Genomic DNA, 22,959 nt, shown 5'->3' on the forward strand with positions numbered 1-22,959 from the left:
TCCTGGGTGGTGGCAGCACAGAGGCGCAAGCTGCTGAGCTGCTATTTCGGGCAGAAGGTGTAAGTGGGTCAGCCAGTGGCTCACCTGCAGCAGGAGCCAGCGAAGGGCTCCGGGGTCAGCCCCCATCCTGGCCATGCCACCCCATCCCACAGGCACCCCAAAAACCAGCTGGCACAAGGAGCAGGCGACTGCTGGCTTCACCTGGGTACATGAATGTATTTTATTCATTGCATTTTGTTCACCAGTACAGTGAAAAATGGCATTTAAATTTACAATGGATCATTCGTAGAACATCATGACACAAGTATCTTTTTTTTTTTTTTCTTTTTTTCCTCAGTTTTTTGTTTGGTGGTTTTTTGTTGGTTTTTTTTTTTTTTTTTGGTTGTGTTTTTTTTTTTTTTGCGTCGTTGTCTCCATAAATGCCACTCGTAGGTTATTGAAAAAGATGACAAGTTTCTCATGCACATCAGAACCCCCCGAGAAGCTTCTTAAAAAATAAAATTAAATTAAAGTATAAAATTAAAAACAACGACTCAGGCCAGTCCCTGCCCTCCCCACTCTCCCCCGACCCCACCACCCTCAAGTGAGGGGCAGTGCTGGGACCCCCCCTGGCACCTGCAGCTGGCCCCGGTGGGCTCTGTCCCGGTGCTGCCGGGAAGGAACTGCAGCGGCCGGTGATGCTGCCAAACCCTCCAGTGCTCCTGCTGCCTGCCAGCGGGGGGTCGGGCCAGGGGTCCCTGCTCCCCTCCCTCCTCCTGTGGCTTTCCTCATGCTCCCTCCATCACTCTCGCCCCCCCTTTAATTTTTGCCCTCGTTTTTTTCTTCTTTTTTTGTCTTTTTTTTCTTATGGAAAAAAAATATGAACCTTTTTTTGTTGGTTGGTTGGTTGTTTTCGTTTGTTTTCTCGATGCAGTTACTTTGACATCTCAACGTCAGCAGATCGTTTTTAACAAAGATTCGGATATAAAAATACAAATATGAGGAGTTTCTGTTTAAAAAGAAGCGTGCCGGAGTGGTGGGGCTGACCCTCGGCCCCCGGGCCGGCCGCCCGGGCCACCAAGCTCATGCAAAAAACGATGGAGCAAAAAATGTCTCTGGACAGCAGCGCTCCCCCCCCCGCTCATGGGGCCGGGTGGCCCCGGAATTCGGGGACCCTCCGCCAAGGAGGATTGGGGGGACGCGCCGCGGAGCGGGGGGCTGGACCCCTTCCCCGGGCAGGGGGGTCTTCGCCCAGGGTGGGGGGCTCGGCGGTTTGTCCCGGCCCCGGGGGAGGCGGAGGGGTAAAGTGCATGGCTCGGGGGGGGGGGTGGTGGTGGCTGCAGGGCCCCCCCCCGGGCCGGGGGGGGCAGCGGGCATGGCCTCCCCCTCCTCGTCGGCGGTCCAGCCAGCATGCGGGGCGGCGGGCTGGAGCGGGGCTCGGCCGGCGGGTCCTGGCGGCGGGTCCCGGCTTACACCCCCGGCGGCGACTTCTCCGTCATGCCCTTGAGCACCTCGTCTATCCGGTCATCCTCGATCACCACTGCGGGGACAGGGGGGGCGCGTGGGCGAGGGGACGCGACAGCTTCTGCCCCTCTACCCCGGCTCTCATCCCCTTCAGGCTCCAGGTGTACCCCCGGGTGCTGGGCAGCGGGGCAAAGGGGGTTCAGGTGGGTATAATCGGGATGAAGGGTGGGGGATCACCCCCCTGCCCGGCTTGGGTAGGGGCAGCATCCCCCCTGCAGCCAGCCGGCTGCCTCTGGATGGGTGATTAGGGAAGGGGGGGGGGCAGGAATAGACCAGGAAGGACCCCCCCTCCTCTCTGCGGCAGGCGCTGATGAGAGCAACAGGACTGGAATGGGTAATGACCCAGCGGGGGGGGCACCGCCTGCTCGGCGGGGGTGGCAGCCAGACCCCCATCAGCATCACCCGCTGCGCAGGACACCCACCCTCACCATCGGCATCACTGGGGGGGCCGGACAGCCCCCCACCAGCATGGCGGGCTGCACGAACCCCCATGAGCATCACCGTGAGGGGCTGGAGAGCCCCCCGTCATGTCACCTTCCAGAGAGACCTCCCTCAGTATCACCCACTGGGCAGCCCCCTCCCCAGCAGCAGCAGCAGCGGTGGGACACTGGACAGACCCCCGTTAGCATCACCAGGGAGCTACACACACACACACACACACACACACACACACCCCTTCCCCTACCCCACACCATGACCGCCTGGCCAGCTACCTCCCATCAACATCACTCGGGGGGTGGAGGGCAGACCCCTACCCCAATATCACTACTGGGGGGGGGGGCAGTAATCCCCCTCATCACCCTCCTGGGGGTGGATTAACCACACCAGAATCACTGGGAGAGCAGATGGACCTCCCCAACACCACCGAAGGAGAACCATCCCCCCATCAGCCCGGGGGTGCTGCTAGACCCAGCCTCCTGCACTGCAAAAGGGGGCAGTGGAGCAGGCAGCGCTCACCCCCCGCGGGGCTGGGGTGTGTTAGAGCTGGGGGGGAACTCTCCTGCAGGATAAGGAGGGGTGTTTGCCTATGGAGGACTCCCAAGCAGGTGGGATGGGGGCTGCAGGAAAAGGGGGGGGGAGCATATTTAAGGGTTCCCAAGGCTTTGGGAAGGATCAATGGTGACAGATCAGGGTGCAGGAAGGAGAGGGGGGCAGTTCTTTGGGTCCTCATGGAAGCAGGGGAGTTGCTGCTCGGGTCTCTGCAGCAGGAGGTGAAGTACAGGGGGGCAGGACGCAGCTGGGCTCATGGAGTCCTGGGGGGGCAGTAAAGTGGGGGGATATTTGCTGATCAGCATGGCCAGAGGCTGCTGGTGGTCTCTGCGGCAGGCAGAAACGTGAAGGGAGAGAGGTTCAGGGGGCAAGGAGGGCTGTTCTGCTGGTCCTCAGGTACAGGCTTGTTTATTCAGAATGAAAAGGGGACAGTCCCGGGGGTGCTGAGGAGCAGTCCCGAGGGGTCCCAGGGGCACTCATGGAGGTGCTGGGGGATAGTCCCGGGGGCAGCCCCAGGAATGCTGCAGGGTAATCCCAGGGGTAGTCCCGGCATGAGGCGGGGGCTGTTGCAGGGCAGCGCTGGGGGAACAGCGTGGTGTCTGGAGCAGGGGATGGGGGAGCCTGTGGTTCTGGGGGCGGGTGTCAGTCACGGAGCTGGGGAGTCTCAGGGTTGCCGGGGGACAGTGCTGGAGCTGATGTAGGGCAGAGATGGAGATTCTGGGGATGCTGGCAGCAGTGGCAGGGGTGGCAGGGGACGGTGCTGGGGATGCAAGGCAGAGCCGGGAGGCGCCGGAATGCAGTGGGTCAGTGCTGAGGATGTTGCAGGGCAGAGACAGGGGTTGCCATGGGGCAGAACTGGGAATACAAAGGCAGGATCGGGAGTCTGGGGATCTCGTGAGGCGATATTGGGGGTGCCAGGCAGGCACTGCACAGTGCCGGGAATGCCGGGGAAGCAAGGGTAGAATCCTGGATCCTGGGATTGCTGTGGCAAGGTGCTGGGGATGCAAGGGCCAGTGCCGGGGATGCCGGGGGGCAGTGCCAGGAATGCTGCAGGGCAGATCTGGGGACGCTGCAGGGCAGAGCCAGGGATATTGCAGGGCAGAGCCCGGGATTCCAGGGCAGAACCGGGGATTCCAGGGCAGAACCGGGGATTCCAGGGCAGAGCCGGGAATGCAAGGACAGATGCGGGGGTCCCAGGGATGCGGTGGGGCAGCGTCAGGGATGCAGGAGGCAGTGCCGGGGACGTTGCAGGACAGATGTGGGGGTTCCGAGGATGCCGTGCACAGTGCCGGGATACAGGAGTCAGCACCAGGGATAAAAGGACAGACCCGGGGGTCTCGGGGATGCCGTGGGGCAGTGCCGGGGATGCAGGAGTCAGCACCAGGGATGCCGGGGATGCTGCAGGGCAGATCCGAGGGCCCCGGGACAAACCCGGGGATGCTGAAGGGCAGATGCGGGGGTCCCGGGGATGCGGCGGGGCTGAGGTGGGTTTGGGGGGCAGAGGCGGGGGTCGGCGGTACCTCTCTTGGCGCGGCCGATCTGTCCCAGCTTGGGGGGCCGCTTGCCCTGGTTGCCCCCGAAGAAGGCGTTGGTGTCCTGCAGGCGGCAGCTGAAGGGCAGCTCCCCCGCCTCGGGCTCGGCGCCGTAGCGGCCCACCTTGTCCTCGCCGTAGGGCAGCACCTGCGACATGGCGGGGCCGAGCGGGCCGAGCCGCGCCGCGCCGAGCCGGGAGCCGGTCTGCGGCGGCGGCGGCGGCGGCGGGGAGGAAACCCGGGCGGAAGGATGAAGTCATGCATCCGGGGGGAGCGGGGACCCCCCCGGCGGGGGGCGGCTCCGGAGCGCCGCGGCCCGGCCCGGCCCGGACAGGACAGGGACGGGGGACCCCCAGGGCCGGTGCCCGGGGACCGCCCGCTCGGGATGGGGACCCGACCACGCCACCGCCCCGGCCCCTGCCGCGGCCCCAGAGCGCAGTGCTCCCCCCGGCACAGCCTTTCCGAGGCGGCCGCCTCTACTCGGGGGTGCCCCCAACCACGGGGTGCCCCTGTAGAGGGGGAACCCTTGTCACAGCCGGGTGCCACCGGGTCACACCGCTGAGGACCACCAGACACAGCTGGGCCCTCCCCTGGCATGCAGAGGTGATGCCAAACAGACCCCCAACACCCTGCTCCAGTCCCCCAGCACCCCACAGACCAGAAAGCTCAACCCTCCAGGATTCCAGGCCAGCTCCCACCCTGGGTCTACCTCAGCCCCTCACTTGTGTCCCTTGCCCAACACCTACCCAGGCACCCCCTCCTGTAGCCCCATTCAGTGCTGGGATTCCCCCTTGGAGCCACACCAGTCCTGCCTCAACCCCTGCTAGTCCTCTTGGCCCCCACATGTGCCTGTGTTTGTACACATCCTCCCATTCTGTATCTTTGCAGGAATGCAGGGGCGCACTGGTGGAATTCTGCAGGTGTCTGTAAGTGTGGGTACGTGGGGACTGTGCCCTGGGACACCCCTTGTCCCACTGGCCCTTCCCTGGAGGCTTTCTGTGGAAAAGGGGAAGGGCTGTCCCCTGTGGGGACCTGTGATGGGGCAGAAAGGGATGATCCCAATGTCCCCCCAGAGCCCCATTTGTATCTACACACCTCTACCCCAAACCCACCCTGGATCTTTCCTCCTACATTGCTGACTGCCAAGGCAGTGATTACATTAATTGGCATTGGTGGTTCTGGGCAGCCTCACCCAGGACCTCCCCCATTCACGTCACCTGGGGCAGCTGGGGGGCTATTTAAGCTCAGGATAAAGTTGGTGCTCCTTGAGTGAACTGTGGGTACAGCCGTGATCCCTGGATCTTGGACTGAGGCTGACAGCAGCAGTGGCTATGGCTGGTTGGAGAGGACCATCCTGAATTGGAGCAGCCCAGCTGGTTGGAGAGGACCATCTTGTCTTGGGCAGTCTGGTTCCTGCTGTTCCCTCACATCCAGGTCCCCCTGCTCATGTTGGGCTCCTGGGTTGCAGCAAAGCCAGATCCCTGAATGGAAATGGCACTTCATTCATGCCAGCCCACAGCCCAGTGAGAATATCTTGAGGGGTGAGAGTGGTGTTTTCCAGACAGCTCTGTGGTACATCTTGCTGTTCCAGCATCTCCACAGTCTGAGATCCTGTTGAAAGGTGCTGCAGAAGAGCATCAGCTGGCTTGGTCCATGAGGGCAGGCAGGTTCTTCTATTTTGGGAAGGCTCAGCCATGCTTTTACCTTTTGTATCTGGATCTGCAGAATATCGGTCCCTGCTGTCCCCTACCAGAGCCAGGTTGGGACAGTGGTACCTGCTCTCCTGGCAAGGCAATTCTTTTATTCGTGCCTTTGCTGGGGAACCAGCTTGAACTTTTTCATGTGAAAGCTTCTGCTCCTGTGAAAAGTGCCTGGGAAAATAGGCAAGAGGCCCACGCTGAGATGTGGCCTGCTTTCCCCGTTGCTGAGCCCATGTGCCACTGCCCGTGGGCAGGGACAGGCAGACCGTGGCACGCGCGGGGCTGGGGGTGAGCGACAAGAGGAGCAGATGGGCTGTGTGGGATGTGAGTGGCACTGGTGCAGCGCTCCAGGAGGGCCTCCAGCCTAGCAGGCTGCTGGGGAGAGGCTGGAAAGGGGTCACCCTGAGAATGGCCCCACATATCCCACACCTGTATCTGCACATTACCTCACACCTGCGGGAGCTACTTGACTTGGCTGTGGGGTGGGGGGGAGCTCTGGAAGGCTGTCTGGGATTTGGGGTGTGGGAAGGACCGTCTGCCCATCCCAGGCAGGAGGAGGGCTGGATTAGTGCCAGCACAGCTGGGCTGTGGGTGGGACAGGGCAATGCTGTGGCTCTGGGCTTTGCATCTCCTTGAGATGGCTCTAGTCTCTGGTTCCCCAAGGGTGCAGCTTGTCACACATCCCTGAGTAGCAGGGGAAGGTACCAAGGACCTGAATGTGAGTGAGCTGGCAATGGGGTGCATAAGAGATCCCCTCATCCCCTGGCATTACATGTAGCATCCCCCCTGGTGAGCCAGATGAGCACCCTCCTTCCCCTGGCTCTCATCCCACCTTCCTTATTCGTCTTTTAGCAGCCACGTAATCTCCTTTCTTGCTTCCTTTGCAGCCTTTTGTCCAACACAAAGCCAACTCCACCGGAAAGAAGAGGCTGTGGGGGTGGGAAGCAGGGTGTTCTTCCTGCCCTGGCTCCTTAAACCCAGGCAGCAGCTCCTGAGCTGGGACACCTTGGGGATGATGCAAGGGCTGGAGGCCAGCCATGTTCCCCCGGTGGATATGGAGCTGGGTAGGAGGCACAGCGTCAGACTCCCAGCTGCAGTGGGGCTGGAAGTAGAGGTTGTGCTGCATTGCCAACACTTGGGCTATGCTGGGAGCTCACCAGTCCCTGCCATGCTGTAGCTCCACACCTGGATACTGCTCCTGAGCCCGGCACCCTTGCGGGAATTTGGGTGACTAGTCCAGGTGCTGTGATGGAGATGAGAGCTTTTCCTGCAGTCACTGATGGTTCAAGTTGTTTTATGGTGGAAAATCATGCTGTGTGTATGCAAGTGGCTTGTGGTGGAGCACGCCCTGTCCATGTTCTGCAGGGACCCCAGGCAGCTGGAGCTGGGAACTACCAGGCACTCCCATCCAGGCCTTGGACTGGAATGGGGTCGGTGTCCTGGCAGGCAGTGACTGGATGTCAGGGAGCTGAAAGGAGGCAGGAAGCATCAGCCACAGACCCAGGGCTTTCCCTGCTGCATGTCTGGGAGGTAGTGCTATCACCTGGGGCTGGTGCCACAGAGCTGGGGGCTGCCAAGGCATGCCAGGAGGCCATTGCGGGTGCCTCCATCTGTGTTGCTTCCAGCCCTGCCAAGAAACGTGAAATGGCACTTCTGTTTCACAGCAGTGGCAGCCACTGGGGGCCTCACTGAGCGCCTGCTGTTGGCACTGATGCTCTCCCTGAGTCCCCATCCCAGCAGGAGGGACTATGTCACTGGTAAGGTTGTGGATGTGCTCGTCCCTAGCTGTTGCTGCTGGCTCTCAGTAGCCACAGTCCAAATGGGGATGCCACTTTGTGTGCTGCTTGTGCCACAGTCCAGGTGTTTTGGGGGAGCAGAAACACACACTGGGCTGGGCACAGGCAGTAGGGCTGACCTTGTGAGACGATGGTTGTGGTAAAAACTGTCAGCCCAGGGCAGAGATGTTGGGGAGCAGGTGTCCTTCTTGGCAGCTGTCCTGTGGGTGAGCCCAGGACAAGTGTGCAGGAGTGGCATGCTCCTCATCTTCTGCTGTTCCTGCAGCTGCTGCTGTGGGAAGATCTGGCTGTCCCTGGAGGGACAGTGTCCTCCCCTGGGAAGAAAGACAGGTTGTCATTACTAAGATGAGTTTGTCTGTCTCTGTGCACAGCTTGGGAGATGCCCTGTCAGGGCAGGTGGAAGGAGGATGGCGCTGTCCCCATTCCTCACATGAGCTGCCTGGGACACAGCTGCAATCCTGGCATCTGAGCAGATGGAGCACCCCCAGCACACTGCCTGGGGCAGGGGCTCCACGGAGGGTCCCCTGCCGAGACCCGGGGGTGACAGGGGAAGAGCAGGAAGGGGGGGTAGCCAACCCTTCTGGGCAAACAGCCCTGCTGGGGTGTGAGGCTCCATCCTCGCCTGTCACCACATATCTGGTCACCATGACAACAGACAGGGAGGCAGGCAGAGCAGGCTGGCAGCCCTGGGGGGAGCGGGTGGAGGCTATGGGCATGGGCTGGCACACCGGGGCACCCTGTGGGTGTGAGGAGGCAGCTGTCAGGATGCGTGGCCTGTGTGACATGGAGGGAGGCTGGGCAGTGCTCTGCCCAGGCACTGTGAACTCCCCACTGTCCTGCCCCTGACCAAATACCCATGAGAGGCACACAGCAGGTTTGTCTGGGGATGTGGGCACTGCAGCGTGGCTGGGCAGCCCCTGTGCCAGCCCCTGTGCCAGCCTGTGCCGCGGGTTTGGCACAGCGAGCTCTGGCTGGTGGTGAGTTGTGGGGGTGAGTCATGCTGCTGCCCGGAGCCATGCCAGGCAGGACTGGCAGCTGAGTCTGCAGCCAGGCCACTGCTGGGCTGGTGGCCTCCTGGGAGTGGCAGAGACCCGGGTGGGGCTAGAGTAAGGCTATGTCCCAGCACTGGGGGGTGGCAGCCTCCCTCCACAAGGGATGTGTTCCCTGCCCTGGGCACCTTTGGGGGCAAAGGGGAGTAGGGGGTGCAGACCCCTCTCTAATTATCCTGTCCCTGTGTGGCTGCGGGGCCCTGGGGAACGAGGTGAGCAGTCTCGGGGAGCAGGGACACCCCCCGCCCTCCCCGGCCCACGCGCCCACTCGTGCCAGCAGCTCTTGGCATGCAGGGAGTGTGTTCCTGGCAGCCCGGCCCTCTCCCATCTGGTATTTATCTCCTTCCCGAAATCCCTCCTGCTGCGGGGGGGATGCCCAATGTTAGGGGGGGTGAGAGGGGGAATCTGGGCCCCACTGCTCACTCTGCAGCCCAGGGAAGAGGCTGGGCTGTGAAAAAGGCAGGGTGGGGGAAGAGAACTCCCCCACACATCCCCACCCCAAAAAGGCATGTGGGTCCCAGGAGGCCTTATTGGGTCCTCTGGGGCCTCCTGTCTGGTTGTGAGTCCTGGGAGCAACCCTGCCAAGGTACCTTTGCCCCAAGCAAGCTCCTAGCCAGCTGCAATTGTGGCCACTGCTTTGGGGAGGGGGCACATCAATCCCAACACTGCTGCCTGGCTGACAGTGGCCTGCCAGCACTGTCCCCCACCCCCAAACCCTGGGTGCCCCAAAGCTGCAGGAGCCAGGAGAGCCCGTGGGTTGCCTGGGCAACTGCAGCCAGGCAGTGATGGGGAGCAGTCCAGGGGAGCAGTTGCCATGGAGATCTGAGGAGCACAATCACCTTGGCAACGGTCCTGTGTGTCCTGCCACCCCCATCCAGGGCTGCATCTGGAGGAGATGCACCTGGGCTCCATTGTGAACCTGAGCCAGCTCCTTGGATGAGGAAGGAGGGGAAGCAGTGGTGCCCACCCCTTCAAAGGGAGAGCTTTGGCTCCCAGCACCCACCCAGCCCCCAGCTTAACGGCGCGAAGGAAGAGGTGAGGCCAAGCTCAGCTCCTTGGCTTTATCACTCCACACACCACTGCAAGCCATTCCCACACCCGCTCCTGTCCAGAGGTGAGCACAAAAGCCGGGTGCAGTGGGGCTGGACCCGAGGGCAGGCTCTGTGGCACCCTAAAGCTGTCCTCCCTGCAGAGAGTGACAGAAGGACACAGCTCCCATCTTGGTGATAGAGCAGCTGGCAAAGGGACTCATCACTGCCGGCCCCTGGCTGTCCCCAGTGTCATCTGGGCAGTGGCTGTAGACACACGAATTGGGGTGGCAGGACAAAAGTGGCACCGAGGTATATCACTGCAGTGGGTCAGGGGGTTTTGGGTCTCTACCACTCCACTGTGCCTGCTGTGTCTCACCAGCCCTGGTCTTACCCTAATAATCCTCCCCATAAATCCACACACTGGGAAAAACCACAAGGGAGAGTCCTGTGTGGCTTTTGGGAGGTCATGGCTCAGAAAGAGACACAATAGCTGGCAGCCAAAGTAGTGCCCCAGTGTGGGGTTGGGGTCTCAGCTCCTCAGCTCAGGCATTGTGTAGATTTTCCCCAAGCCTTCACGTTTAGGGGGGTCCTTCTGGCAGACAAAGGGAGGATGAGGAGGCGTTATTCCCCTCCTCCCCAGAACAGATTGAAGGGCACACCAAGACCCCTCCCTCCCAAAAGGATTGCACAGCTGCACACGAGGAGACAGCTGAGATTTCTGCAGGCTCCAGGCTTGGCCCGGTTCACGCTGCTCCTCCCTGGGCACCACCAGGTGCTCTCAGGCCTGGTAGAGGGGCACCACACGGTCAATGGGCCCCCGGCAGATGGGGCAGAGGCGGGTGGGCAAGGCTTGGAAGCAGCGGAAGCAGCAGCAGATGTGTCCGCAGCCCAGGAGGACGCACTCGCGGGGCCGCGACAGGCAGATCACACAGGAGTCCTCGGGCGCCTGGTCGCCGCCCTCCTCCCCATCCAGCTCCTTGTCCTCCGACTGCTGCCCGGGGCGGGAGCGGCGGTAGGCGCGGCACAGGGCGTGCAGGAGGACGGCCAGCCCCGCTGCAGCGCACACCAACGCTGCCCCCTTCCAGAGCCCGCTGGCCGACTCCAGCTCCGACAGCACTGTCTGCCAGTCCCCCAGGCACAGGAAAAACTCGCCTCCCTGGGCCGGCGGCTGGAGGTGCAGGGAGCCGTCGGGGTGCAGGGACAGCTCCCCGATGCCTGTCAGCCCGGCCCCCACCCGCAGCATCTCCTCTGTCTCCAGGATGCCCTTGGGCTTCTCCCCGATCAGGTACTGGCCCAGCAGGTCGCGGAAGCCGTGGGATGGCTGCTGGAACCGCTCGTACACCATCTCCAGGGGCAGGCAGACGGCTTGGAGTGGGCTGTCCACACTCACCTGCGTGGCTGCCTCAGGGCCTGGCGAGGCCAGCAGGAAGGGGACTGTGTAGATCTGCTCTGAGAGCACCCGCTCGCTCTCGCTCCTGCAAGCGCAGAGGGTTGGGGTGTGGAGAATCACAGCATCAGTTAGGTTGACCTCTGAGATCATCATGTTCAACCTATGACTGAATATCAGCCTGTCAACTAGACCATGGCACTAAATGCCATGTCCAGTCTTTCCTTAAACACCTCCAAGGATGTCAACTCCACCGCCTCCCTGGTGGTAAAACCTCCTGCTCCCTGGACAGCTCATTCCAATGTCTAATCATCCTCCATGTGAAGTTCTTCCTAATCTCTAACCAAAACCTCCCCTGGCACAGCTTGAGGCCATTTCCTCTTGTCACTGGGAGCAGAGGCTGATCCCCACCTGGCTACAGCCTCCTTTCAGGGGGGTTGCAGAGAGCAATAAGGCCACCCCAGAGTCTCCTCCAGGCTAAACATTCCCAGCTCCCTCAGCTGCTCCTCATCAGACGCGTGCTCCAGCCCTTCACCAGCTCTGCTGCCCTTCTCTGGACCTGGTCCAGCTGCTCAATGGCCTTCCTGAGTTGAGTGACCCAGAACTGGACACAGGACTCAAGGTGTGGCCTCACCAGTGCTGAGTACCAGGGGACGATCACTGCCCTGTTCCTGCTGGCCACAACACAGAGAAGCTCTGAACTCTTGGTGCTGAGCTTAAGCATAGGGACTAAAGTCTTTAACCAAGTTATTTTCTGCCTCTCACGTGGCCCCAGACGATGAGGTCTGGACTCGCTGCTGCAAGCCCCCTCCTGCAGCCCCTTCCCATCACTCACCAGCTCCGGGCCAAGCTGTTCCAGATCAGCCGATGCTCCTTCAGCTGCAGTTTCTGGATCACACCCTGCAGCCCCTCATGGTAGTGGCTGGTCAGTGCAGCCTGGGCTGGCAGCACTATGCCTAAGGACAAGGGATGTGTCAGGGCCAAAAGACATCCTGGCCCTTGTCCCTCATGCAGGGCCACAGGGTGTCCTTACCTTCCAGGGCAACATAAGGCAGGCACCGCCCCTCAGCAGCAGACACCAGAGCAGGCAAATTGTCATCGACCTGGAGCTTTGGGGCCTCCTGGAAGAGCATGGACTCAGTGTGAGCATGGGCAGGGATGGGGCAGTGAGTAGGCCAAGAATGGCCCTGTGGAGACCTCTGGCCAGCGGGATGTGGCCTGCTCAGATCTGCGTGTCATGAAGTCACCAGAAGATGGAGCAGGCTGCAGGCATCAGTGTGTGCACACAAATCAAAGCATGGAGGGCAGTAGGGAAGAGACAGTGGCAGGAAAGGACATCTAAGAGACAGGGCTACCTGTATGCGTGCCACGACTCTGGATTTCCTCCTGTACAGGTAATAGAAGAGGCCAGAGAAGGCGAGGCTGGAGCCCAGACACAGCAGCTCCCCCGGAGTGATGGGTTTGTCCATGGTGCCAGGCTTGGGCGACAACGCCTGCAAGGTGAGCATGTTGTCTGGGGAATGGGGCCATGTCACCCATGACAGCGACATCCCACTGCCCCTGTTCTGAAGGCAGGGGTGTCCCTGGATCCCTGTCCCCAAAGCGGCGCGTTGTCTCATTGCCCCTGACCCCAAGGCAGAGATGCTCGTCTGCCGCTGTCCCCACGCTCTGCCGCCCCAGGACCAAGCCTGCCCACGGCCCCAGCGGGGGCAGTTCACCTCCAGCACCCACAGGTGCCCGGTACCCGGCTCGACCCTGCATTCCGGGCCCAGCTGGAGCCCAGTCCCGCACCCGGAATCGGGCCGAGGCCCAGCACCCGTGACTCAGCCCGGAGCCTGGCCCAGGCTCCCACCCGGGTCCGGCCCCCCGATCTGTCCCGGCCCAGCCCCCGGCTCGGTCCCGGCCCGGCCCCGCCGCGGCGCCCGGCCCCGATGCCCCCGTACCCTCGAGGCGCCCAAGGCCCGGACCCTGGCCCTACTGCGCTTCCTGCTGGGAAATGTAGTCCAGCCCTCGCGATGAGGCGGCGGCCCTGCCGTGACCGAACTACCCCTCCCAGCGTCCCTCACGCTGAACTCCAGTCCGTTTCGTGCCCTGCGTCGTCCGCGGGCAGAACTACGAGTCCCAGCAGCCTTTGCGAGCGCCTCTGTCCGCGGCGGAGGCGTCCCGCGGGGTCCCGGTACCGGGAGTTCGGGAGACCCCGGCGTGGGGCTGGGGCCGCGCTGTGCGGGGCGGGCCCGGGCGGGGCGGGCCCCGGAAGCTCGGAGTGGCGGCTCGGGGCAGGCAGGGCACTCCCTTGGCTCTGACTCGTCCCCACCAGCCTTGCTGTGTTCTTCCCCACACCTCGCTTCCCTCATCCGGGGAATGTCCACCCAGACATGTCGCCCCCGCTCCCCACCCTCGGGGTGTCTGAACTCCCACGCGTCCCCAGCCCTGTAGTCGCCCCCCACAGCGGTCCGGATCCCCCTCTCCCCCCGCCCCGGCACCGCCAAGGACCCGGAGCTGCTGGAGTAAGTGGAAACTGCTTTTAATCGTTAAATAAACTCGGCGACAGCCACCCACAGCTGAAGGCACCAGAGTCCCCGCTGCCGCCCGCTGGTCCCAGCAGAGGTGGATGGGGAAGCCAAGCTGGAGTGGGAGGGGACAAGGGAAGCGCGGAGCCGGGTGGCCCCCAGCCTCCATCTCCGGCAGGCCGGGGGGCAGGAGCAGGGGGATCGTGGCTCTAATGCTTTCCCCGGGACCCCTTTGACCTGCCCGCCTGAGGGGGGGACGCAGCGCAGGGGACACTGAGCTGTGCCCAACTCAAGCACATCGAGGTTGGGGGGCAGAACTGCGTTTTGGGGATGCTACAGCCTCTCTGCCGGCCGTGTCCAGCCCCAAGCCGTGGATGGGGCTGCGGTGGGTGCCTGGTGCGGGGCCGTGTGTGCCGGGGAGGGTGCAGAGGGGGGGTGTGCGGTGTGAGCACAGGAGGGGGACTGCGCTCTGCCCGTGGCCAGCTCCGGCAGCCTCTGACGTCTGGGGAGGGGGAGCACAGCAGAGTATCATCCCCTTTGTCCCCAGCACCCTCCCCGTCCCTACCACACCTCACAGTGCTTGCCGGGGTTCATGGGGGAGCCCAGGGGGCAACCGAAGTGTTCGACAAAGTCCCGGGAATTGCTGAGGGTGCCGATGACACGGTACTTGTCGGGGCTGTGGGGATCGGTCACCAGCCCTTCGTGGGAGCTCTCGGGCGTCCGGACGGAGCACCACACCTGGTGGAGCCGGAGCAGCCTCAGGGATGGGGACCGAGCACCCCCCGGTGCGGGATGGGGAGCTGCGGGGTGGCTCCGAGCAGCCCGGGAGGCACGGGAAGCCCATCATCCTGCTCCGCCCTACCTGCGCAAAGCCCACGAAGAAGAGCTGGTGGTTGGTGAGCCCCAGGGCTGGCAGGCGCTTCTCCTCCCCGTTCTTCTGCAGCCAGGATTTGTAAGCCTGCGGGAGAGCTGGCCTGAAGCTCCGGGAAGGGACAGACAGACACGGGGGTTTGTGTCCCCTCCGGATGGCGGCACTCACGTTGTAGGCTGCCTTGAGCCCGCCGTTGTCGGCGATGTTCTCGCCCAGGGTCTGCCGCCCGTTGACCTTCTCGCTGTGGACGGTGTAGCGGCCGTACTGCTCCGTCATGCACGCCGTCCGGTTCTTAAAGGCCTCCAGGGAGGAGTTCTGCCACCACGGCCGCAGGTTTCCCTCTTTGTCATATTCCCGTCCTGCAGGACCGAGCTGTGGGTTGGGGTGGGACCAGGGGAAGCCGTCCCAGTGCAGCCCCTCAGCTGCAGGGCGTCCCGAAGCAGAATGGGGTGTGGTGGGGGAATGGGCACCGGGGGATGCCAGGGGGACCTGGCACCTTGGGTCCACGCCCAGGGGAGAAGGTGTCCCCCAGCCCCTGCTGTAGGCAGGCTCTGCCTGGGGCTCAGCCATGCACTTGGGTCCCCAGGCATCCCCCAGTGCATTCTCGCTAACCCAGCCCACATCTGTGACCCCAAATTCCCTCATTGACCCCATGTCGGCTCCGGGGCCGTGGTGAAGGTGCAAAGCAGAGTGGATGCAAGAGGAACCCATCCCATGCCCTGGAGGGAGGAGGATGAGAAGGGGGCTGGGGCTGCAGACACTGTGTCCTCACCAAGCGGATGAAGCGAAAGCTGCACAGAGAAGCCGGGGGAAGGTATCGGCAGGTGCCACCTGGGGAGACAGGACGATAGAAGGGGGTGGCCAGGGGGGCACGAGCACACATGATGCAATGGATGGCAAAGCGGGACCTCTGTGCACCCAGGGCACCTCTTCCCCATGCCAGGGGCAGGGGCTGGGGGGGACAGGAAGGTGACAGGGGTCAGGGCCAGCGCTGCCTGTAGGCTCTCACCTTGGTCATCAAATGCATGGGTCAGCTCGTGCCCCATCACCACGCCGATGCCACCGAAATTAAGGGCTCTGTGGGGCCATGGGAAAGAACCAGGTAAGTACAGGATGTGTTAATGATGCCATTGCAGCCCACCCCATCTCTGCCTGGGCACCCAGTGACATTCTGCTCCAGCTGGGACCCAGCTAGGAATCACTCCTGTTGGGGCCCTAAGGAGACTCAGGCTGTCTTGACTGCAGCATGTAAAGCCTTGAGAGACACTCAAGCTCTTCAGGGCTTTTATTTGTGATTGTAGGGGGAATCTGTGGCATGTTGGCCCTGATGCAACCCCTGGCTCCAGGTGGTGCCCCCCATGCCAGACTCACTTGGGGTGGTTGCGGGCATAGAAGGGAGCCTGGAGGATCCCAGCAGGAAAGACGATCCCGTTCTTGGTGGGCAGGTAATAGGCATTGACAGTCTGTGGGGTCATGCTCCACCTGGGCAGGGAGATGGGACAGGGTACAGGCAGGGGTGTGTCCCTCTCACCCCAGCCCCAGCCCCCTCCTGTGCCACTGCCCACCACAGGGCCCTGCCCAAGGTTGACACTTTTGCCCCCATCCTGTTACCAAGGTCCTTGCCTCGGGATAAGCTGCAGCTACCACAGGTGACCTGTGCTACCACAGGTGACTTACTGTGCTGTGCTACCCCATGAGGGTGACCTCCTCCCCGCTGAGCCAGCACCCTCAGGCACCCAGGGTCACATCCTCCCCTCCTCCCCACCCAAGCCAATCCCTTACTGGTCGCGGTTGGGGGGTTTTCGGAGTTGGTCGGCCATCACTTTGGCAGAGAAGTTGTAGAAGTTGAGCATGTTTTGGAAGAAGGAGTCCTCAGAGACCTCGTACTGGTGAGGAAGAGGAGGCATGAGGACAGGTCCACTGGGGTAGTTCCCCACACCCTGGCCAGGATGAGCTCAGTGCTTGGGTGGCTTTGCATAATGTCCCAAATAGGGACATTGCTCGACAATGAAGCCCCCCCCAAGCTTGGCATGACCAAGCTTCTCCCCCACAAGTCAGGCGCCCCCTACCCCATCATAGACATCATCCAGCTCCTTGTTGTCCAGAATGAAATCAGGGAAGCCAATCATGTCGTAGATGGCATCCGCCTGTATGGGGAGAGGCCCCACCAGTGAGACTGGGGAGCTGATATTGATAGGGTAAGGTTTCTCATCCACTTCCCTCCCTGGGGTCACCTTCTCCTTTGCAGCCTGCCTGGTCTTCTCGTCCATCCAGTCCAGCTGGTCCAGGGATACCTCAAAGGCTGCACGGATCTCGCTGATCATCTCCTCAGCCTGGGGAGGGGAGGCAATGAAGGCCCCCTACCCCCCACAATGCCTCGGTGGGGACAGGGTGGACAGGGTACAACCTCCCCAGGGCTAGGGGTCCCATTTTCCAGCTCCCTGCCTTCCAGCCCTGGGGCTTGGGTGGGATTGGGATTCCCACAAATGGTGATGGGGAGGGGATGGGGACAGAAGTATTCTCACGATGGCCTTGCTGTCCCGGTCAAAGGTGGCTTTGACGAAGAGGGAGCCAAGCGCAAAGCCCAGTGTGTCATCCGTGTTGGAGATGCAGGTTTGCCAGCGGGGCGTGCAGGACTGTGGGAGCGAGATGAGGGTCTGTGAAACCCTCATCCCACTCCCCTGCCCCCCTGCCTTCACCCAGCCTGGCTCTGCCTCCTCATCAGAGGGGAGATAGGTAGCAGCAAAACCCTCATCCCAAAAGACAATCCCTGAAGCATCCAGGTCTTAGCATCTCAAGGGCATCTGAAGGACAGAGGAGGTCCTGGCTGCTTCCAGGCTGAGTGTGGACAGGTCTGATCCCAGGGCCCTCCATTACCTTCCTGGTGCCATAGAGTGTCTCCAGCAGCCTCTCCTGGGCTGTCTCGAAGCGCTGGTCCAGGCTGGAGGCTGTCTTCTGCACCAGGTTCCAGATCAGGTAGTTGTTCAGGATGCTGCAGGGGCAGAGAAGATGATGCAGCTCACCACAGTCTATGACTTCAAAACACTGATGAGCCCAAAATGTGTCCCTGCTGTGGGGGCCACAGCCAGGGATATGAAGGAGCCTCACCTCCTGTCAGTGTCATTGATGAGGTCAGAGACCTGCTGAAGGTAGGTGTCCCCATACACCACGACAGGCTCCGTGTCCGCCAGCTCCAGTGGGGCCAGGGCGTAGGAAAGGTAATCCAGCCAGTCAATGGCAGGGGCCAGCAGCTGGAGGGGACACCGGAATGTGGCACCAGGGGCTTGGCATGGCTATGCTGCATCCTACTCAGCATGCTCAGTTCCTGGGGCAGGAAATGTGTTTTCTGGGAAGGACCCAAAGTCCCCCACCAGTCCAGATTCTCTGCACCCCTCCTGCTGCTCTTAATGCTGCAGGACAAGGAGGGGATGCCTGGACCCCACAATATGAGGTGGCAGCTCCCCCCAAATGGTAACAACTGGATGGATGGGCACTACTCTTCAACACCCAGTGCATGTCCCACGGCAGATGGGGCTGTCCAGGGTGTCCCAGAGTGAGGACAGCAATGGGCACAGACCCCTTGGTGCCCTCTGGACATGGCCCCGTAAGTCCCAGAAGGGTCTCCCCAGGCTGCCCTGGGCCATGCCCACCTGCAGCTCGGCGATGCTCATCTTGTGGTAGATCTTCTCGTCATCCCGACGCTCAGCCTGGGGCACGGTGATGTTGGCCAGCTGGGTTTCAAAGTCCAGCACCTGCTGCATCTGGAGGCGGGTGGGTTCTGGGGTGCCCCCCAGCAGTGTGCCCAGCTCCACCATGTAGTCCAGGTATGCTGCCAGAACCTGTGGAACCCCAAGCCCTGCCTCAGTGCCAACCACAGTTCATCCCACCTCCCTGGGGTGGGCACCCAACAGCCAGGATGGAAATGCCAGGTGTGTCCCAGTGCTGCTCACACCCCATTGCCATGGGTTTCCCCTGATTGCTGTTGGCAGCATGCCCAGCACCCAGCCTCACCCTCTCGTTAGCAGTCTTGTTCAGATAGTAATCCCGGGATGGGAGGAAGAGCCCCGACTGGTCCACCTGTGGGGAGAGAGGGGTAGCATAGACATTCTGGTGTCCCCTGGTATCTGCCACCCGCGGGGGCCAAGGTGCCAACCTGGATGATGTTGCTGTTGGAGCTCTTGGAGTCTGCACCCACATACACCGTGAAGAAGGGGGTTGCCCGGTATGTGCCTGACACACTCTTGAGTACCTCCATGAAGCTGGTTTGGTTCCAGGAGCCAGTGATGTTCCATCCCCCAATCTGCCGGCAGACAGACCCAGCACCTCAGGGAGCCATAGGGTGCATCCCCGAGGTCTGCTCCCTCCCCGGTTACGTGAAGAGCTAAGCAGGAGGTGTGCTGGGCTGAGCCCTGACAGCTCGGCTCACATGTGGGTGTCTGCCCACCTTATCAATGAGCTCCATAAGGGGCTGGGAGCCCAGTTCCTCTATCCTCTGCTCCTTGAGGCAGGACAGGTAGTACCGCTGTGTCTTCCGCTCTGCCTCGCTGCTGGAGTTGAAGGTGGTGTTTTCTGCGGGAGGCTGTGGGTCAGCCCCAGTGACACAGGGGTCACCCCCTCAGTGTCTGCAACCCCTTGGTGCCCACCTAGGAGATGCTTCATGATGGCCTGATTCTGGTCCCAGATGCTGTTGAAGGTGCTCCACTTGGAGCGCCCATTGGGCAGCGGGTTCCTCTTAATCCAGCCCCCACAGGAGTACTGGTAGAAGTCCTGGCATGGGTCTGTCTCTGTATCCAGGGCCTCCAGGATCTTGCTGGCCACCCGGACACAGGCATCCGTCAGGCACGTGCTGTGAGAGGGATCTGGCAGGGAAGGCATGCCTGGGGCTGGGCGAGTGTACTGGGGGAAACTGAGGCACGGAGCGGGGCCAAGCCCTGTCTGTACCCCAGGATGGGCAGAGCACCTGGAGCAGGTACCCTAGGCTGACCCATCACTCCTCATCCTCCCGTGTCCTACCGGGTGTGGGGACCCCGCTGCCAAGTCTCCCTACCTCTGCGGTACTGAATGGCCAGAGTGACGACGGCGACGCTGAGCAGCAGGGCCAGGGAGACGGCGACGGCGCAGAGCACCAGCTCCAGCTGGCTGCGCGAGGCCAGGCGGCTCAGCAGCGTCCCTGGCCCCTTCCGGAACCCCACCTGGGCAGGAGGAGGAGAACCTGCCATCGCACCATGGTGGGGCGAACATCACTGCCCCCCCCCTTCCTTCCCCGCCACTCCCCAGTGCCTGGTGTGGCTGCATGAGGAGGTGAGGACCAGTGCATCCCTCCCCACCAGCCCTGGCGAGCCGGTGGTGGGTGCTGGCAGCGCCCCCCAAGCCACAAGGAAGGACGATCGTCCAGGCACACTCTGTGCCGCATTTTGGCTGACTCCCAGCACATCCCGGGGGACAGCCATGTCTGGCTTGGCTCCCAACCCTGCTCCCAACTGCCCACTTGGTTGCAGGCAGGCCCCAGAGAGGGTGAGGACGGGGGCTAGAGAGGATGGAGAGGGGAAGGATGGAGGAGCTGGGGCAGACCTCACCTCCACGCTGTCGGGAGAGGTGCTGCCATCCCCCGCTGGCTCCGGCCCCTCCTCGTCCTGCAGCGTGGCACGCTTGTAGTTGGGCATCTGCTAAAGGAGGGAGCGGGCTGGGGCAGGAGCGTGGGGGTAGCTGTTCCCTGCCCTGCCACACCCTCTGGCTCTTATGGCAGGGCCGAGTGCCTGCTCAGTGAGTACACAGCGGGGCTGAGGCAGCCCCTGACCCCCCTCAGTGTGCCTGGGCCTCCCCCAGAGGTTGTCCCCAGCCCTGCGTGGCCCTGGAGAGCATGGTTAGAGCTGCTAATGAAGGACTTGGGGGCCGTCACCGGAGCATCCCTCTGCATAGCCATGGCATCAGCCCTGCCGACAGGTGACACATCGCCACGGAGACATGGTCCCCGTCACCAAGCAACGGTTTCCTAGTGCTGCTGTCTCACCCCTCCTCCCCTGACTGGAACTTTCCATGCAGATGTGCACTGGTCTGAAACATCTGGAAGTGCTTCCAGCCCCATCATAGCTCTGGGGGTGACCAGGATGCAGGACAGAGTGTGCAAGGGGAGAAGGGGCACTGCAATGTGTACCAGCCAGGAGGGCAGGGTCCCCCTTCCTCCTGGCCTTGTCAGGCAGCTTGCACAGATCCAGCCGTGAGGGCTGCTGAGGACTCAGCCAAGAGGGAGGTGGTGGAGTTGAGCCAGCAGCTTTGGAGGGGGGAATCAGCTAGAAGAAAATGCTGGAGGTTTTGGTGGAAGAGAATCAGCAATGCTGCCGGTTGTGAGCTATCCTTAGGCTTCAGAGCTAACGCCTGGGTGGGCTGCAGCTCACCCTCCAGTCTGTGCTGCAGACTGAAGTGAATGCCCAGCCTGCAGGGCTGCTGTCATGGGCCGGGAAGGAGCTGGGTGGGATGGATGATGGGCAGGGGGGAAAGCAAGGAGAGTGCCTCATGCCCAGCTCTGCCCACTGCCACACTGCTGGGATAGGGAGGGGGCATTGCCAAGGGCTGCAGCAGGAGGGTGGGATTGGCAGGAGATGGCAGGAACCCCCCACTGAGTCGGGCTCCTGGAAGGTGCTGGCATTAGAAAGGATTGCTCAGCATCCTGTAGGAGCTTGGCCAACCTGGCCCCCCCACCACCCCAGCTCTCCTCAATGTGGTCCTTTCCAGTCCTGGGTGGTCCTCATCCTAGGCAATAGCCAGCACCCCCTCTCCAGCATCTTCTGTGGCATCCTCTTACCCCCTCTGTAGGGCTGAGACCCATGGGGACAGGGCCCCCTGCCCCCTCCAGAGGTGCTGTCTTGGGGCTCACCCTATGAGCAGCATTACCATCCTCGGTGGAGTGGGGTTTGTGGGGCCATGTCTGAACTACCCCAGTTCTGTCTGTCCAGCCCCAGGCAGGGATTTGGAGGGGGTCCTTCTTCCTCCACCGTGGGGGGCAGGGACCCTCTAGCCACTCAGTCCCGGCACCACGCAGCCCCTGCATCCCATAGGCTCTCGCCGCCCCCCGTAATTCACCAGTCCCCCCCGCCCTCCCTCCCTCCCTCTGGCTCCCGAAGCCCCCGCAGCCCTTGCAGCTCCTTGAGTTCTCCAGCCCCGGGGCTCTCCTGTGCCCCGAACCCCTCCTGTCCCCCTCGCCGAGCCCCTCGCCGGCGTTTCCCGTCCCCCCTCGTCTTGCCCTCCTCCCTGCCGCGCCGCTGCTCCGGGCACTCACGGCGTGTCCAAGCTCCTGTAGGGCCACGTTCATCCTGGCCATCCCGGGCCGCCTCCTGCCTAGCTCCGCTCCCCGCCCGGGCCGCGCCGGGCCCCCGCCGCCGCCGCAGCGCCGCCTGCCTCCGCCGCCGCCATGGCCCGCACCGGGCGCCGCGCTGCCGCCAAGACCGGCACCGGGGCTGGGCAGGGATGGGGCCGGGTGGAGATGGGGCCGCGCCGGAGGGATGGAGCCGCAGGGGCTGAGACCGGCGGCGCGCGGACCGCAGGCACCGGGCGGGGGCGACGGGGGCCGGCGGCCCGGGAGGGGCTGGAGCGGGAACCCCGGTTCCCAGCCCAGTCGCACCGCTCAGCTCCACTCGGCCTGGCCGCCCCAGCAGGGTGACAGCCGTGCACACGGGAGGAGCTCCGCACCGGTATGTGCGCCGGCACCTCCGCTTGCACCCCCGGAGACCGCAAAGGCGCCGAGACGGTGAGCCGCAAAGGCACCCGCAGCCTCCCTCACCGACACCGGCACTCGGACCGGCGCCCTCACCGGCACGGGCGGCAGAACTCGGGCTTACATGCGGCTGCCCGGCACACGCACCGGCACACGCACACAGGGACACAAGGACCGGCTCCTGTCTTCAGTACCCAGGGGGGTACACAGCGCCGCACGGTACCGGTCACCGGCGCCGGCCGCGGCCGGTAATGGTGCACAGCGGCAGCAGCACGCCGTGCTTCGGCACGCGGGCACACCCCCCGCAGCACCCGCACAGATGGATGCACACACTGACACCGACACCCCGTCCCCGGTACCTAATGGTCGGCACCCCGATGTCACCCTTAGGCCCATGCCAGAGCGCACGCACCCAGCGGTGCACAGCCGTGGTCAGAGCTTTGGCAGTGAGCAAAGAGGAGGCCGAGGTTTGTGCACAACTTCACATCCTGCCTCGATACTTCCCAGCCCTGTGTAACCGCCTGTCCGGGACAGGGTGTCCCTGCAGGTCACCTGCTCGGTGCCCGGGGTGCTGCTGTTCAGGGGGTGCGAAGCGCTCCCCGGGGTGCGAGGCGGGACAGGGTGAAGGCGGCGCCACCTGCCCCAACTGCGGAGGCAGGGACACAGCATGGAGGGATGTATGTGAACACAGGTGCTGCGGCACCAGGCTGCCCACGGGTGTCTGTGACATGTGGGGGCCACCGCAAGCCTGCCAGCAGTGCTACTTCACTTGCCCAGCTCGGGTGGCAGCGTTGCCCGTGCCAGGGTGGTGGAACCCCGGGTCTCCAGCTGCCAGTGCCGCTGCCAATGTCAGCATCAGTGCCGGTGCCACTGTTGGTG

The 22,959-nt window shown here is 62.8% G+C and overlaps 3 protein-coding genes across 5 annotated transcripts; all 3 read right to left on the reverse strand.

Annotated features, from left to right (window-relative positions):
• Nucleotides 1-193: 193 nt before the first annotated feature.
• On the reverse strand, nt 194-4,257 carry CAMK2N2 (calcium/calmodulin dependent protein kinase II inhibitor 2). Its single transcript, XM_084212389.1, has 2 exons — nt 4,014-4,257; nt 194-1,519 (listed from the first exon to the last, which is right to left on the reverse strand). The coding sequence occupies exons 1-2, from the start codon at nt 4,180-4,182 to the stop codon at nt 1,449-1,451; spliced, it is 240 nt and encodes a 79-aa protein (XP_084068515.1). The 5' UTR covers nt 4,183-4,257; the 3' UTR covers nt 194-1,448.
• Nucleotides 4,258-9,660: 5,403 nt separating this feature from the next.
• LOC311157613 (mitochondrial ubiquitin ligase activator of nfkb 1-A-like) lies at nt 9,661-12,969 on the reverse strand. Of its 2 annotated transcripts, XM_084212407.1 has the most exons (5): nt 12,932-12,969; nt 12,344-12,481; nt 12,022-12,109; nt 11,824-11,944; nt 9,661-11,076 (listed from the first exon to the last, which is right to left on the reverse strand). In XM_084212407.1, the coding sequence occupies exons 2-5, from the start codon at nt 12,455-12,457 to the stop codon at nt 10,380-10,382; spliced, it is 1,020 nt and encodes a 339-aa protein (XP_084068533.1). In that variant the 5' UTR covers nt 12,458-12,481; nt 12,932-12,969; the 3' UTR covers nt 9,661-10,379. The 2 variants fall into 2 exon arrangements, with proteins under 2 accessions (XP_084068533.1, XP_084068532.1); XM_084212406.1 differs by lacking the exon at nt 12,932-12,969 and having other exon boundaries at nt 12,344-12,828.
• Nucleotides 12,970-14,059: 1,090 nt separating this feature from the next.
• Nucleotides 14,060-21,687, reverse strand: ECE2 (endothelin converting enzyme 2; the record flags this gene model as incomplete). Of its 2 annotated transcripts, none has more annotated exons than XM_084212426.1 (19): nt 14,060-14,236; nt 14,361-14,456; nt 14,538-14,728; nt 15,379-15,446; nt 15,741-15,851; nt 16,152-16,255; nt 16,439-16,516; nt 16,604-16,702; nt 16,895-17,005; nt 17,247-17,361; nt 17,478-17,620; nt 18,020-18,208; nt 18,381-18,446; nt 18,523-18,669; nt 18,814-18,938; nt 19,013-19,228; nt 19,417-19,561; nt 19,946-20,032; nt 21,646-21,687. In XM_084212426.1, the coding sequence occupies 19 exons, from the start codon at nt 21,685-21,687 to the stop codon at nt 14,060-14,062; spliced, it is 2,310 nt and encodes a 769-aa protein (XP_084068552.1). The 2 variants fall into 2 exon arrangements, with proteins under 2 accessions (XP_084068552.1, XP_084068551.1); XM_084212425.1 differs by having other exon boundaries at nt 19,946-20,035.
• Between the last annotated feature and the right edge of the window lie 1,272 nt (nt 21,688-22,959).

This window comes from Fringilla coelebs (genome assembly GCF_963513975.1).
Source record: "Fringilla coelebs genome assembly, chromosome: 10".
Classification (NCBI taxonomy): domain Eukaryota; kingdom Metazoa; phylum Chordata; class Aves; order Passeriformes; family Fringillidae; genus Fringilla; species Fringilla coelebs.

Excerpts from the sequence above, each read along its gene's own strand:
- CAMK2N2 (XM_084212389.1), bottom strand. The coding sequence starts at position 4,182 with ATGTCGCAGGTGCTGCCCTACGGCGAGGACAAGGTGGGCCGCTACGGC. Across the intron at positions 1,520-4,013 it reads GATCGGCCGCGCCAAGAGAG|TGGTGATCGAGGATGACCGG; the intron begins GTACCGCCGACC and ends CTGTCCCCGCAG.
- LOC311157613 (XM_084212406.1), bottom strand. The coding sequence starts at position 12,607 with ATGAGACAACGCGCCGCTTTGGGGACAGGGATCCAGGGACACCCCTGC. Across the intron at positions 12,110-12,343 it reads GAGTCGTGGCACGCATACAG|GAGGCCCCAAAGCTCCAGGT; the intron begins GTAGCCCTGTCT and ends ATGCTCTTCCAG. Across the intron at positions 11,945-12,021 it reads GCCTTATGTTGCCCTGGAAG|GCATAGTGCTGCCAGCCCAG; the intron begins GTAAGGACACCC and ends CCTTGTCCTTAG.